The following is a 15,952-nucleotide window of genomic DNA, read 5'->3' on the forward strand; positions in this document are numbered from 1 at the left end:
TGATTCATCAGGACAGTTATTTTGCTGAGAGTTACGTTACAGGGCCTTTGGCTTTGGCCAAATGACCTGCAAATGACCCCTAAAACACACTGGTGGGGTTCCCCTTCCAAAACACTGCTAGATCCAAAATATTGGCCACGCGAGCCAAAATATCACCCGTCATGCCTTAATCACTGGCGAGAAATAATTTCGAGGTGTGTTTTTGATATTGTAACCTAAACCGTATGAGTAGCCAAGGCCTATAATACTGGGCATACCAAAACAATTTTGGTGTGTCTTTCAAGACTGACTTCTCTTCTGGGTGATTAATTGATTAGCCTATTATTTAGACTTCTCTACTTCAGTCATAGGCTACTATCAATGGGCTGTGGGGAAGAGATTGAGGCCCACCATCTCTGTAGACAAAGACAGAGTAGGCAAAGGTGCTGGGCTTTGTTCTTTTAACTGAGGTCCCATTTTTTTTGTTGGGGGGGTGTCTCTTTTCGGTAACACCAGCATCTCTAATAATGTCATGAGATATGAGGGAAATTCCCGAGATGTCACATGCAAACAGAAGTCATCTTATAGTGGTCTGGCGTAGCCTAGGATGGCTGAGTGAATATTGGCTCACTTGTCCTTGAAATGGCAGACACAGACTGGGTGTGTTGTGCAAGGCTATTAGCTCTCCCCACCAAGCACCTGTAGGCTTTTTGATGGATTGATTTTGCCTGGTGAAAGCCTGTCTGAGTGGTGGTTGATGTCATCTGCCGTTAGTGGTGGCGGGTTCCCCTTAGTCATATCAATAAGTGACTGTACCAAGACTCCGACAGAGTCCAGTCTCCACACAGACGCATTACAATGATTCTCCTCTGAACGTGTTAAGAGTAACCGGAGAGGTCAAGTTCAAAGTCATGCTCTGAATTGAAATGCTACAGATTTTTTATGATTCATATGACTCAGACTTTTCTTTCCCTTTCAGATTACGTGTACTTTGAGAATTCCTCCAGCAACCCCTACCTAATCCGCAGAATAGAAGAGCTCAACAAGGTTGGTACAATAATCTGTCCTTCACACCTACCCTCTGATTCGGAGCGTTTACATAAAAACTCGCTGACATTGACAGACCCATTTGGTAAATGTAAAGTTTTTCATATCTGACCTGAGAGCCTGTGTGTTTGTAACTCATTTCAACACTGGGGCGGTGATGGTGGTAAAACACACACACACACCCAGAGAGAGAGATTCACACACACCTCCCAGGTTCTAACCACAATCTTCTTGCCCCCCCCCTGCCACCCTCTTCCCGATGTATTGTGCTTTTGTTAGCCAGCCAGGACTACTACAGTAGTGACAAGATGCTGGTGCAAGAGCCATTACGTAATGCTGCTGGCTATAGCAGTAGCATAGTGGCGTATGACACAGCCTTGTTTCCCAGTCAAAGGATTAAGCTCATTTATATAACACTCTTAAATGGAAGGGGTTGTGGCGAGCACCACTAGCAGAACTCTGTCCTTCTGAGCACTAATGGAAGCGGAGGAGGAGGAGGGGCAATAATAGATATTATTATGACTGAGGCTGTGTCTGAAAATTCCCTTCCCTACGTAGTGCGCCGCTTTTGGAAAGAGCCCTGGCCGAAAGCAGTGCCCTACATGGGGAATAGGGCGCCGTTTCGGACATTACCTTGAGTGTGAATTAGATGAGGAGCCCAACATTGAGGCCTCAGTTTTGTGGTTTCTCTCTCCCTCTCTTCAGATCATGGTTAATCCAATGGTAATGATGGAGAGTCTCGCGTCACCCCCTCGTCACTTACAGCCCCAGTTTAAGTTCTAGCATATATTCAATACATTTGATTCAATTCAAAATGGCCGATTTTTCCATTCATAGATGGGGAAATCGTATCTATGAATGTGGCATGCCGTTCAGAGAATAATATTGTGGTATGGCAATCATTCGAAGTGTTGGCCGGAAGTGACTGACCACTCTTGTCGCACATGTCTCTCAGACGGCCAATGGGAACGTGGAAGCCAAGGTGGTGTGTCTGTTCCGGAGGCGGGACATCTCGGGCAACCTCAACACTCTGGCCGACAGCAACGCGAGTGAGTACAACATCCTTTATGTCCGTGTAGTCTCATCGCAGTTCATCTGTGCTCTGCTCCTTCACCGTTTTCAGAAAAAGATCAAGAGGCCTATTACACAAACCACTTGAGAGAGCCAACTCTTTGCTCTATGCCAAACTCTAATGCTGTGCGGTCTGTGTAAAGTTATTGGAGAGCATTATTAGAGCAGACGTCTCTTTCGTATAAACCAGTTTATTATCTCCATCCAGAATGAGTACTGTGTTGCGTTCCAATCAGATTGGGATCTCCCTCTGCGCTACCAGCAGGCAATTGGCTCTCGCTCTAAGCAGAGGGATGCTCTGCCTGCGTCCCAAATGGAGCCCAATGTAGTTTGCTGCTTTTGACCAGGACCCATAGGGAGTGCACCACATAGGGACTAGGGTGCCATTTGGGGCGGACAGTCTGTCTCCAGCTGAAGCAGAACAGCGTGTGTAAGTGTGTGCTTACTGCGTAGTGCTGTTCCACTACAGCTGCCAGTAGGAGTTTGATACTAATGTAGGATTCATTCACAATGGACGAGGGGAATTGTTTTTTTTGTGTGTTGTTTTTCTATCATGAATAGTGCTGTACTTGTGGGTTGTTGTAGGAGTAATAGTGGCTGGCTATTGGTTTGAGTGTCAGTGTTTATCACACACGTTTCCAGTTAAAGGGGTCGCCCTCTAGAGTGCCCTGAGTGGTGCATTTGTGCAGATTCCCAGGGATCAGAGGAAGAGATGCGGCCGCCGAGGTAGTGTTGTGATGCTAATGATACTCAAATTACCTAGAGCCCTGATCGACTTCATTTATACACACACACACACAATCAGTCCTCTAACATAGTGGGCTGCATGCAGTGGCAGGGCTCCAGACAAGACATTCAGATCCACATCCCAAAATGGATGCATTTACCAGCAATCTGTAATGCATTTTAGAATGTTAACTACTACACATATCTAGCTGACAAAGTTAATTTGTTTGACTCTGGATGTAAATTGTATTCCATGTTTTACCTGTAGGCCTGTGCAGTGCCTCCGGTTTGGTTTCATGAAAGAGCCTACTTATTCTTCTATTTGCTGAATGACTAAAATGTCATCAAAAAGGTCCTTTAGCGACAATAGGAGATAGGGTCTCCAGTAGGAGGCAGGGATGTCTGGGGGTTGCTGGGTAGGTAGGTGATCTCCTGTCCTGCCCCCTCAGCCCTGGAGCCCCTGCTAGCTGATTTGTAATGTCACCATGGTGTGTTAGCGTTAACTGCCCCTGTGTGCTGCGGAGGTATTCTATCTAACCTCTCCTGGGGGGGGTCAGTGGAGAAACACAAAGATGGCCCTGAAACTGGCTGCAACCAGTTGAGAGGGAGAGGAAGGCTGAGGATGGGTTGCAAACAAACGGCCACAACTGGGCCGGTGTAGCGACCCGAGTGCCCAGTCTAGCTCCAGCCCTCCTCGCGACCTGGCCCAGTTGTCTGGTTCACTCTGATCTGACTCCCCGCTACACACACACACACACACACACTGTCAGCTGTTGGGTTATGCTGCGCTACTGTACGTCCCTCTCCTGCGTTTTGGCTCGGGCACCCGAAAAACGCCTCGCTCCCGCCTCCCACTCGGCAGCACGAGCCACCGCTTTGGCACTGTCCTGTTACACAAGACCTGGGCTTCTCTCCCAGTCTCTCTCTCTCTCCCTCCAACAGTGCCCCCCCCCCCTTCTTTATTCAAATCCTTTATTCTCTTCCTCTACCACCACACCCCCCCAATTGCCCACCCTCCTCTTAGCTTGTCCCCAGCCCAGGCACGCTGCTCAGAACAAAAGGCCCTTGGTGTGTCCCACAGGGCTACGGCACGCAACGGGTTAACTCTGACTTGCCTTGTGTCTTTGTCAAGGAAGAAAGTGTGTGTGGAGGGAGAGAGCGTGTTCACTGCTCTGCTGGAGCTCCACTGCACGTGGGTGTGCCTTGAGTGCCTGCCTTTTTTTTCTTTTCTTTTTTATGTATTTTTTTTTGTGGGTGGGGGGTGTATACATGATGGGGGGGATGGGCGCCTCAGGTTTGACGCACAGGGTTTCCCACTTGGTCTGGCAGGGACTCGCCGGACAAGGGGAGGGAAAGAGGGTGAAGGGGGGCGTGGGTTGAGGGGTGGCAGGAGGGGTTAACAGAGGGGTGTGGCCTGAGGTCCTGCCCCCCCCCCCCCTCCTCTACTGACAGGGTTTCCTGTGGCTGAGTGCAGGGGCGGAGTCCGTGGAGATGGAGCGATAGTCCTGCCCAGTTCGTTCTCTCCCCCCTCAGTGCTCAATCCACCACCACCTCACACATTTCTGACTTGCCCGCCCCAAATTAGGAATGTGCAATTTTAGTTGTGTAAAACTAGATATAATACAAAAACAATTTCCATACGGGGAAAAGGAATGTTTCTTTATCTACACGGACTAATTTTTGCCTGCCAGGTCATATAGGCTATATGCAGTCCTTTGTTTACATTGACTATAAAGCTTCAGTGGGGCTATAGTAGGTCACTAGAATAGACCAGAAGAGTTTGTCCTTCCGAGTAGGGAATTGTTTTCATTGTCTGGTATTGGTTACACATAAGTACAGTTACAAGTTAAAGTTCCAGGTCATAGGTTATGATAGACTTGCACTTGTCACAGTAGATAAAAGGGCAATGTATATAGTCAGTTTCACTTTGCTGTTCAGCGTGTTTGATTTCAATAAAGATACTGCCGTGGGCTGGTCTATTGGCAGTGCTTCCACCCCTGGACCACACATTCCCATGGCGGCAGCGGTTGGATCCCCTGTTCCGTGACTCACTTTCTGAGCTTTATCCCCCTCTTTCTGTTTCCCCATCTTCATTTCTAACCGATATCTGTCATTTAACACTTGAAAATGTCAAAACCAATACACTGCGGGATCGTTCTCCCCGTAGCCACAATTCTCAGTTGGTTATATTGATATGAATTGTGTGATTGAACAGATCACGACTATTAGAACCCATCTAACTGGGGAAATGTGCTTTGTCGCTAATGTGTCTTTTTGTGTTCTGCGTTTCATAGGAGACTTTGAGGAGGAGTCCAAGCAGCCCACTGTGTCTGAACAGCAGAAACACCAGCTGAAGCACCGAGAGCTTTTCCTCTCTCGGCAGTTTGAGTCTCTACCTGCAACTCACATACGGTAAGATAGAGCGTGTGTGTGTGTCCCCCTGAGGTGGTCTCACCGCATAGCGGTAGCTGCAGACAACGGTGCTGCCGTTCAACCCTTTCAACTCTGACGGGATATGGTGTCATGTGACAGGACTGATATGCACAGTTAACCCTCAACCTGGAACGTTATCCTCTCTGGCCCATTCACAATCATTAAGCCACTGTGTTCAAACAGTCCCTTTGTTCATGTTATAAAATCGCCACTGTTCAGGCTCCTGATTTTAAAATACAGTAAGTGGAGGTATTTTGACTGTCAATCATTTAACTGTGTTGAAATGATCTTGCCTGTTCTGAAGTTCTTTCCCGGGATCTCCACAGACATTCTATTGTTTTCCAGTGCCTTATTGGGGATATAGGCTTGGTACAGCAGCAGGGTTAGGTGCAGCTCAGTTCCGATTAATGCAGGGTGCCGTTTTGACCTCCTGAATAACCCTCACTCTGTCTCTCCTCCTGGCGCCTCTCTCCCCTCCCCAGAGGGAAATGTAACGTCACCCTCCTCAACGAAACGGACGTCCTGGCCGGGTACCTGGAGAAAGAGGTGAGCTTCAGTCTCTCTCCAAAGCGTCACTGTTCATCACCAGCAAGTCTGTCCTGTCCCACGTATTACATTGACTACTGCACTGTCAAGGAATTTATGGCAAAGGAGTTGTGCATGTTCTGCTAAAAGTGGTCTATTTTTTTTTAGGACTACCTTTTTTGAGTAAGGACCATTGTATCAAAAATATATTTTTTGATACAATAAAGCAGTGAAATATAGCGTCTATTGGCTGAGAATGTATCCACTCAATCCATTCCTAACGTCTGTTGTTCATCTTTCTGTCCAGGAGTGTTTCTTTTACTCGCTGGTGTTTGACCCGGTTCAGAAGACCCTCCTGGCGGACCAGGGAGAGATCCGCGTAGGCTCCAAGTACCAGGCCGAGATCCCTGACAAGCTCGCCGAAGGTGTGTGTGGGGGGGGCTGGTTTAACTCTGACCTTTTGGAATGGACTATCACGTTGTATCCTGTTGTGGTTGTCATAGTGCTCTGAATACACACTCTTGGGGTTAAGTGCACCCCACTTCTTAAGGTACTGGGTTGAAAGGTCTTTTATCACGTCTAAATGATGGTGTATGAGTGAGTAGTGAGACATGGGTCATGTTCAGTAGGGCACACAGGAAAATGTTTTGGAATGGGGGGGGAAAGGGACATTTTGTATTCCCTTTCAGTCTATCACTTGGCGTAACATACTATGGGGAGTCAATTACCAATCCTATTCACCTGAAGCAAACTGAAATCACGCCCAAAGGGCCAATGGATGCCGAGCCCGCCCTAGGAAGACCCTTTTTCCTGGCTATAATACCGGGGCTCGCATCCATTTCCCAAATTCTTTGCTTTTCAGCTCGCCTGAAGGAAGGATGCGTCACGCAATTTACAAACTTTTCAAGAATTATAAAGGCTGAGATTCTTCCCCGTCATATGTGTCTGTTAGTGGGAGAGAGTATTTGTCCCCTTAGATGTTGCACATTTTGGATCTCGGTATCGTTTTTTGTTTGATTAAAAACCCACAACTTTCTGCTCTGCTTGTGGCGCCAGTGCTTCCTTGTTTGATTGCCAGTGGTAAAAGTTCAAAAAGGCTAGCCAGCTGAGTTTGAACCTCTGACCGTGCCCTAGGGCACGTTGTTTCACAATGAAAAATAAATATACTCACGAATGCTGTCCTGTTGCTTGGGGTGGAAACACGCTCAGGAGGCCTCCGCTTGGACCGGTTTGTTTGACCATTGTCTCCGGCTGGGTTCAACTTCCTATTGGAAGTCGGGCTGACTTTGTGCGGAAGGTTGGGTGGTGGGAGTTGATAGGGGTGTCATCCCGAGTGAGGCTCATTCCGGTTTCTCTGGCAGTGTTCAAAGTCCGGATTCCGGGGATGATATTCAATCACTGACTGGCTCTGGAGTGTGAATCGGATGACATCAGTACAGGATCTGAACCATTGGCGGTGAATGCGACTGGTGTTTTCTCCCCCGTGGCGAAGTTCGTCCAGCAGCGTTGCTTACCCCTGTTTCAAAGATTTCCCCGATGGGTGGCGAGTTACGCACGGTTGTCAGGAATGGTGGATATGAAAACAAGCGTGACAAAAAAAATGAATTATCCCGGAGCTCTGCCCCTTCAGGAGATAATATATGGGATACTTTGAGCGTGCTCCATCCGGTGGCGGGCATGCACAGTTTCACCATGGGTGATGAGGACAGTGACGAGGGGGTACGGTCTGTGCGCTGTGCATCCTCCTTTTCGTGGTGTCATTATGTCAGTGTTCCCAGGGGTCATAGCAACTGTCTTAAGAGGAGATTTCGTCTCTCTACTTCAAAAGAAGGCTATTCGGGTGGTCCCAGTGTCAGAAGTACAGAGTGGTTGTTACAGCCAGTACTTCATAGTTCCCAAGAGCCCTGAGAGTCCCATTCTGGACTTGTGTGTTAAAGCAGTTATTTATTACTCTGTCATTTATTACTCTGTCAAAAAAAAAAAGTTTTATCATGTCCCCCTCCATCCTTGACAAAACAGAACTGGAGTCATAACCAGTTTTAGGAGGGCTCGTAATAATGGTTTTCCCACGTTGCGCCTCCGTCTCCCAACAGTAAGGCCTGCTCCGCTCATTCTTCCGACAGTTAAGTGCAGTGCCCAGCTGATAATCACATAACTGCTTCGAAACTGATCCTTAACTATGCAAAACTAATTTCACACACGCACAACAACAGATTAATAATATGAAGTAAAGTATGATGGGGGGGGGGCAAATGATGCATAGTTATTAATCACCAAATGTGAATGAAGAACAGGGCGGGCCACTCTATTGTATTGCTCCATTCTAATCTTAAAATGGTATGTACCTTATATCAGTCCACCGAATCAAAGGAGTCTTATCAGACTACTCTGACCTACTTGGGGTAGGCTACACAGTGAGAGTGTGCGTAGTTAGTTGTACATGCCTAATGGCTTTCAATATCTGGGAATATATCCACCGGGCAGCAGGTGAGCGAGTGTTGGAGAATGTGGTGATGAGTGTTGTGGAGCCTTACATTGGCAAGGGGAGAAATGTCACCATGGACATTAGCAAACAATTTACTTGCAAAGAACCAGTCTGGTTGGCACCATGAACAAAGTGAGATGGGAGCTCCCTCCCGCTGAACAAAATAAGGCACCTGCACAGCCATTGTGCTCCACAATGGTGCTAAATAATGACAACGGGAACACAATCAAGAAACAAACGGAGACTATTATGCACTACAAACAAAGGTGTGTCATGCAGGTAAAAGTTAGGCAACTGTTAGGGCATGGGAAAACAGCCAGATGAAATCCAACTGATACCGCTGCGTGAAGACGCACACTATGTAAGCATGAGCTGAAGACAATTGAGTGTTTTTGAATGCTGTATTATCGACACGTATATGAATTAAAATGGCATTATTGCTTTTGTGTTGAGTTTCACAATCTATCAAAGCCACTTGGCGCTTATAATGGTATTTAGGCTACTGATGTTTTCATAATTTGACCGCACATTTTGGTGGTTGGGGTATATTTATATTTTGTTGTTATAAAAATATTTTACCGTGTTCCAGCACGTCCTTTCTGTTTCATAGTTGTAACAAAGGCACTCCATGAATATAATTGATTGAACTCTTGAATTGGAGTGTTTTTTTTATTTTTTATTTTTTTTTGGGGTTGTAGTGTGTTTTTGTTTTTATATCTAGCCTACAGCCCTCAAACTCAACTCTGGACCTCGTAGTCAGTGCCACTTCATTTTGTCATTGTCCCCTCTAATCAGGGACTGATTTAAGACCTGGGACACCAGGTGTGTGCAATTATCAGGTAGAACAGAAAACCAGCAGGCTCTGGACCTTGTAGGGTAATACAATTTTAAAGCTGATCCACCCCTTGAATTTTTTTTTTTTTGTTCAAAAAATAAATTGTTGACTACCCCTGGCCTACAGTAACATAATCTAATGAAAATGCTGTTATTATTTGAAATAAAGATCTGAAGGACGCATATTTTCATATGCTATACATTCTCCCTATCGCCCCTCACCTTTTCTATGGTGGTGGAGGAGACTTTGGCACCGGTGCGGTGCCAGGGGATCAGAGTATTGGCCTATCTGAATGATTGGCTGGTCATAGCGGAGTCTATAGAACAAGTGGAGCTCCGCTGGTTTCCCATATTCAGTCTCTGGGCTTGACAGTGAATCACAAGAAAGTAGTTTGTCTACGGCTCAACACATTTTGTTTCTGGGTCTCGTTCTGGACTCACTTCTGAATCATGCTCTTTGTTCGCGTTCCGTCTCTGTCTGGCACGCTTTCAGCTGGGGCACTCGTGCTTTTCGCGTGTGCCTATGGTTATTGGGTCGGATTGCTGTATTGCCGCTGGTATGTCTGAGGCATCTGTTTCAGGGGTGGTTGCTACGTGTCTGTCCGCTTCTCGCCACTGTCATGGATTGCTCAAGGTATCCCTGTCGTGCCTAAGGGTGTTGAATCCTTGGGGAGACCGGCGAATGCTGTTGCAGGGGGTTCTCATGGGCCGGGTAGTGTCCCCGTAGGGTAATCATGACAGGCTCATCCTTACTGGGATGGGGGAGCGCTGTGTGTAGGCTACTCTGAAAGAGGGATTTGGTCAAGAGTGCAAAGGGCTCTGCATATCAACAATCTAGAGCTACTGACTGTTTTGCTAGCGCTGAGACGGTTCCTTCCAATGTTGGTAAGGTCTGACAACAGGACGATGGTGGCATACATCAACAGGCAGAGAGGGACGCGGCCTCTCTGACAGCATGTAGTCGGAATCTATTATCCCAGGCGCACGGGAGGTTTTGGCACCCGCGACCGCAGATAACGGCTCTGTGTGTTTGGCCCCTGAAGGCTGAATTTGACGGCTACGGGGTTTACAGAGAGAGTTGTGTACATAAGTGGTGCGCATTTGAGGGTTGGTGTCAGGTTGCAGGATTTTCTCATTCTGAGCTCTGATAGACACTTTGAGCAGGACTTTTCTTCTTCCACATTTCCGGTTTACACTATATGGCCAAAAGTATGTGGACACCTGCTTGTCAAACATCCTCATTCCAAAATGATGGTCATTAATATGGAGTTTGTCCCCCTTTTGCTGCTATAACAGACTCCACTCTTCTGGCAAGGATTTCCACTAGATGTTGGAACATTGCTGCAGGGACTTGCTTCCATTCAGCCACAAGAGCACTAGTGAGGTCGGGCGCTGGTGTTGGGCGATTAGGCCTGGCTCGCAGTCGGCGTTCCAATACATCCCAAAGGTGTTTGATGGGGTTGAGGTCAGGGCTCTGTGCAGGCCAGTCAAGTTCTTCCACACCGATCTCAACAAACATTTTTTGTATGGACCTCGCATTGCGCATTGGGGCGTTGTCATGCTGAAACAGGAAAGGGCCTTCCGCAAACTGTTGCCACAAAGTTGGAAGCACTCCAAAGTGACGTTACGTCCTAATGCAGTTTGCGCCCAACATTATGCCTATGTCTTACAGGTATTTTCCTTTCTCACCACCACCGTTTGCTTCCAGTGAAGAACAGAGGTTGCATGGCCTGTGTCCAGTGCACGCTTTACGCACGTACAGTGCATTCTGAAAGTATTCAAACCCTTTGCTATGAGACTTGAAATTGAGCTCAGGTGCATCCAGTTTCCATTGATCCTCCTTGAGATGTTTCTGCAACTTGATTGGAGTCCACCTGTGGTATATTCAATTGATTGGACATGATTTGGAAGGCACATACCTGTCTATATAAGGTCCCACAGTTGACAGTGCATGTCAGAGCAAAAACTTAGCCATGAGGTCGAAGGAATTGTCCGTAGAGCTTCGAGACAGGATTGTGTCGAGGCACAGATCTGGGGAAGGTACCAAAAAATATCTGCAGCATTGAAGGTCCCCAAGAACGCAGTGGCCTCCATCATTCTTAAATGGAAGACGTTTGGAACCACCAAGACTCTTTCCTAGAGCTAGCTGCCTGGCCAAACTGAGCAACGGGGGAGAAGGGCCTTGGTCAGAGAGGTGACCAAGAGCCCGTTGGTCGCTCTGACAGAGCTCCAGAGTTCCTCTGTGGACAGAGAACCTTCAAGATTGAAAACCATCTCTGCAGCACTCCACCAATCAGGCCAGACTGAAACCACTCCTCAGTAAAAGGCACATGACAGTCTACTTGGAGTTTGCCAAAAGATAGTTAAAGAACTCTGACTGTAAGTAAAAGATTCTCTGGTCTGATGCTGTGGGGATGTTTTTCAGTGGCATGGCCTGGGATACTAGGTTTGTGGGAAAGATGAATGGAGCAAGGTACAGAGATCCTTGATGAAAACCTGCTCCAGAGCACACAGGATCTCGGGTGAGGGTTCACTTTCCAACAGGACAACGACCCTAAGCACACAGCCAAGAGAACGCAGGAGTGGCTTTGTTGAGTGGCCCAGCCAGAGCCCGGACTTAAACCCGATTGAACATCTCTGGAAAGACCTGAAAATAGCTGTGAAGAGATGTACCCCATCCAACATGACCGAGCGTGAGAGGATATTCAGAGAAGAATGTGTGTGGAATGGGTGTGGCAAGCTTGTAGCGTCATACCCAAGGCTGTAATCGCCGCCAAAAGTGCTTCAACAAAGTACTGAGTAAAGGGTCAGAATACTTAAGTAAATGTGATATTTCAGTACATTTTCTTTAATACATTCTGAAATAAATCCTGTTTTTGCTTTGATATGGGGTATTGTGTGTAGGTTGATGGGGAGGGGAATGTTTTAATCCATTTTGGAATAAGGCTGTAATGTAACAAAATGTAGAAAAGTCAAGGGGTCGTACTACTTTCCAAATGCACTGTCTATGGATAGGCACAAGCATGTCTGTGTTTGTGACCAGCTTTTTTGTCCGTTTCGCAAATCCAGCTTGGGGTAGGGTGCTTTATAAGCTGTGTCTTTCTAATTGGATTATCGAGGCTATCTCCCTGGCGTATAGCAAAGGGCAAGGGTTGCCTAGCGGTGTGCCTGCTCACTCTCTACTAGGGGTGTGGTGGCTTCTTGGGCATTGTTCAGGGACTTGCTGATTGTTGATATCTGTGCTGCAGCGAGTTGGGGTTCCCCACATACTGTACCCATGTGTTTTTTTATTGCTTGGCTGTAACTGCTTCCAGTGTGGCTCATAGTGTTCTTATGGCTGGGTCCGGGAGTGGCTGTTGATCAGCGTGCAGGTTGCATATTTATCCGGGTTACCACAGTTGCCCTGGTGGGATTTAGCCTTGGGCTGCCTTGGTTTCCTGCATTGCGCATGATTTCAAGTTTTTCAGATTCCGTGAAATCCTTTGGTGTCTGTATGAGGCCTTTGTAACCGGTTAGGTCTATGGACTTGGTCGATGTTAGACAGCATTTTGTCTGGGTTACCACAGTTTCCCTGTGGTGTTGAGCCTTGATGTGTGGCACACAGTGTGCATTTATCAGGGTTACCACAGTTCCCTGTGGGTTTGTACCTTGGGCTGCTGTGGCAGTGTGCGGGTACTCTGTTTCCAGGTTACTGCAAGTTTTCTGTGGGTTTGATCCTCTGCTGCCGTGTTTCATCGACTCTGGTCGATGCTATGTAGCGAGCGTGTGCGCTTTACCAAGTCATGACAAGTGTTGTATTGGACTTGTGGTTCCTTTTTTGTATTTTCAGACACTCAAGTTAAGTATTGTTCCAGGACCCGTGGGGTCTGGACTTGGGGTGCGGTGGCAGCGTGTCAGTACGCATAGCCAAGTTGCAGCACGTTCGTTCTGGTTCCCTATGTTGGGCTATGACAGATCAGGTTTCTCGGCTAAGTATTAAGGGGAAAATGTGTTTTCTGTAACACCTTTTTGGAGCCGGTGAAACATGTCAGCTCGGGCTGCCGTGGGCCTCCTAGTTTGGTACCCTTTGAGCCAGCTTTGGGCATGATTGTATGTCCCCCGTAGTCACTCGGTATAACATACTGACTGACAAAGGGAACGTATAGTTATGAATACAACTACTCTTCCCAAAAGGAGAGAACGATGCCGGGGCTTCCAAGGGTGGACTCTGCATCTATTTGCCCGTTGTGCGTGATTTCCGTTTGCTTCAGGCTTTGACCCCCCCATAGTATGTTATACCTCGTTCCCTCCTTCAGGGAACAGTAGTTAGATTCATAACTGTAACTGTTCTTATTGGAGATTTTGCTCCCCATTGAATACGCCCATGGATAGGGCCCTTCAGGCAGGTGGTGTGGTAAGCTGCTGCCCTATTTTATGTTCCCTAGTGTAGCCAGTGTTAAGTTGAAGGTTGACTTTTTGTGGAAGGTGTTCGAGCCCCTGTGTGTCTGACACTGGTTCTTTCTGGTCAGACGGACATAGCTGTTCATCCTCTGGAGACTACATAGGAGTAGTCTGGACTGCCTGCACACGCTGTAATTTCTGTCCCCTTCCTCTCGCATCCTCTGCTCATTCATATTTTTTTTCTCTTCTGCTTATCCCCCTCTCCTATTCCTCTTTCACCATTTCCTCTCCTCTCAAGTCTCTATCTTGTTATAGCCATCGACCAGTGTCTACCCAAATAGTGGGCCACACAACCAGTATCTTTGACTATCTGCTGCGTCATTAGTTAACGTGTCTGATCGTTGTTCTATTGGTATTGTCCCTCACAGGTGAAACACACACCCGTATCCAGGAAAAGCTGGAGACCAAGGTCTGGGACCCTGACAACCAGCTCAAAGACCCCCAGATTGACCAGTTCCTGGTGGTGGCTCGGTGAGTGTCCCCTGTCCCCCTTCATCTGTCACAGGTTGCCCTGGTTACGTTACAACCCGGCCCTGTTTCTATGGAGGTTCTTGTCGTCGGGACGTTGTCAGGGTGTCTCGTGAGCTTGGTGAATTGAGTTTCGAAAGTCCACCTTTTGGTTTAATTGTAGCACAGTCATTTCCTGTAGACATCTTTGAATGATCTTGCCTAAGCGGTGTAGTAGCAGGAGGACCCCAGTCAAACACACAGCATGTTTGTCCCTATTTGTGGAGGGAATCGACATTGTAGTGAAAGACTCCATGATTACATCAAGCTGGAGTGCCATCTTGTGGCCATATGATGTAAATTGACACATTTACTAAACCCCATCTGATTGGGTATCAAAATGCCCAGACAAAAATAAGTTTGTAATGTGTGTTTCAGTACTGGGTTTGTCATAGATTCTAATTATGATATTTGATGGTTGTGTGTGTGTGTGTGTGTGTGTTCCAGTGCTGTGGGGACGTTTGCCAGAGCCCTGGACTGCAGTAGCTCCATCCGTCAACCCAGCCTGCATATGAGTGCTGCAGCAGCCTCCAGAGACATCACACTGGTGAGACACACACACTTTATCCATGTCCCATGGTGACGAGTGCTCCACTACCCCCTAAACTAACGGACATCTACCTTGCCGTAATTAGTAGCAGAAATGGACATTGTATCGTAATATTTATCTAATACTATATGCAATATCACATATTTACAAAAACTTGAATAATGCGACCTGTGCCAAAATCATCACGACCTAATCTCCCCCCCTTCTAGTTCCATGCCATGGACACCCTGCAGAAGAACGGTTACGACCTAGCCAAGGCCATGTCCACGCTGGTCCCGCAGGGCGGGCCGGTCCTCTGCCGTGACGAGATGGAGGAGTGGAGTGCCTCGGAGGCCATGCTGTTTGAGGAGGCCCTGGAGAAGTACGGCAAGGACTTTAACGACATCCGCCAGGACTTTGTAAGTAGTGAACACTCATCTCAATGACACCCCTACGGTCCTTCATTCATGACTCCAAGGTCATGTTCATTAGGGCACACAATGGAAAATGCTATAAAACATTTAGCCAAGAAAAGCAAAAATGATTCCATTTGCCCCTACCTTTTTTTTTGGGGTGGGGGGGATATCTTAACACCTTCCTTGTTGTCATGCTATGCACCTATGGTGTATGTTCTACTGGTCACAGATGGCATTGGTGATTCTGATTTGTGTGGTGTTTATACCTGTCCTTTTTTTTTAGTTACCATGGAAGTCACTAGCCAGTGTGGTCCAGTTCTACTACATGTGGAAGACTACTGACCGCTACATCCAACAGGTAATTCACCTCCTCTCACCTCTCAATGACAATATGACATGGTTTGTATTCGTCAGTTGTTTCACCGATGTATAAATAGTAGTTTCATTCACGCCTATCAAATGTTATTAGTCACATGCGCTGAATACAACCGATGTAGACCTTACAGTGAAATGCTTATTTACGAGCCCCTAAACAACAATGCAGTTTAAAAAAATTATATGGACAAGAATAAGAAATAAAAGTAACAAGTAATTAATGAGTAGCAGTAAAATAACAATAGCGAGACTATATACAGGGGGGTACCAGTACAATGTGCGGGGGCACCAGTTAGTTGAGGTAATATGTACATGTAGGTCTTCAAGTGACTAAAGTAGATAACAACAGAGTAGCGGTGGTGTTAAAGAAGGGGGGGGGAGCGCAGGTAATGCAAATTGATTAGGTGTTCAGGAGTCTTATGGCTTGGGTGTAGAAGTTGTTTAGAAGCCTCTTAGACCTAGACTTGGTGCTCCGGTACCACTTGCCATGCGGTAACAGAGGGAATAGTCTGACTAGGGTGACTGGAGTCTTTGACAATTTTTAGGGCCTTCCTCCGACACTGCCTGTGGTATTAGAGGTCCTGG

At 47.0% G+C, this 15,952-nt stretch overlaps 1 protein-coding gene across 2 annotated transcripts in view; it reads left to right on the plus strand.

Annotated features, from left to right (window-relative positions):
- Positions 1 to 15,952, plus strand: part of LOC139416181 (metastasis-associated protein MTA2-like) — a 32,488-nt gene that overhangs the window by 5,136 nt on the left and 11,400 nt on the right. Inside the window, exons 2-11 of one of the 2 annotated variants that reach the window (XM_071164540.1) lie at positions 959 to 1,026; positions 1,732 to 1,749; positions 1,982 to 2,075; positions 5,118 to 5,235; positions 5,739 to 5,802; positions 6,089 to 6,206; positions 13,909 to 14,011; positions 14,495 to 14,594; positions 14,807 to 14,995; positions 15,276 to 15,350. In XM_071164540.1, the coding sequence (XP_071020641.1) occupies positions 959 to 1,026; positions 1,732 to 1,749; positions 1,982 to 2,075; positions 5,118 to 5,235; positions 5,739 to 5,802; positions 6,089 to 6,206; positions 13,909 to 14,011; positions 14,495 to 14,594; positions 14,807 to 14,995; positions 15,276 to 15,350 (947 nt within the window). The remainder of the gene's footprint in view (positions 1 to 958; positions 1,027 to 1,731; positions 1,750 to 1,981; positions 2,076 to 5,117; positions 5,236 to 5,738; positions 5,803 to 6,088; positions 6,207 to 13,908; positions 14,012 to 14,494; positions 14,595 to 14,806; positions 14,996 to 15,275; positions 15,351 to 15,952) is intronic. The other variant, XM_071164541.1, reaches the window with a different exon arrangement.

Source organism: Oncorhynchus clarkii, chromosome 9, assembly GCF_045791955.1.
Source record: "Oncorhynchus clarkii lewisi isolate Uvic-CL-2024 chromosome 9, UVic_Ocla_1.0, whole genome shotgun sequence".
Taxonomy (NCBI): Eukaryota; Metazoa; Chordata; class Actinopteri; order Salmoniformes; family Salmonidae; genus Oncorhynchus; species Oncorhynchus clarkii.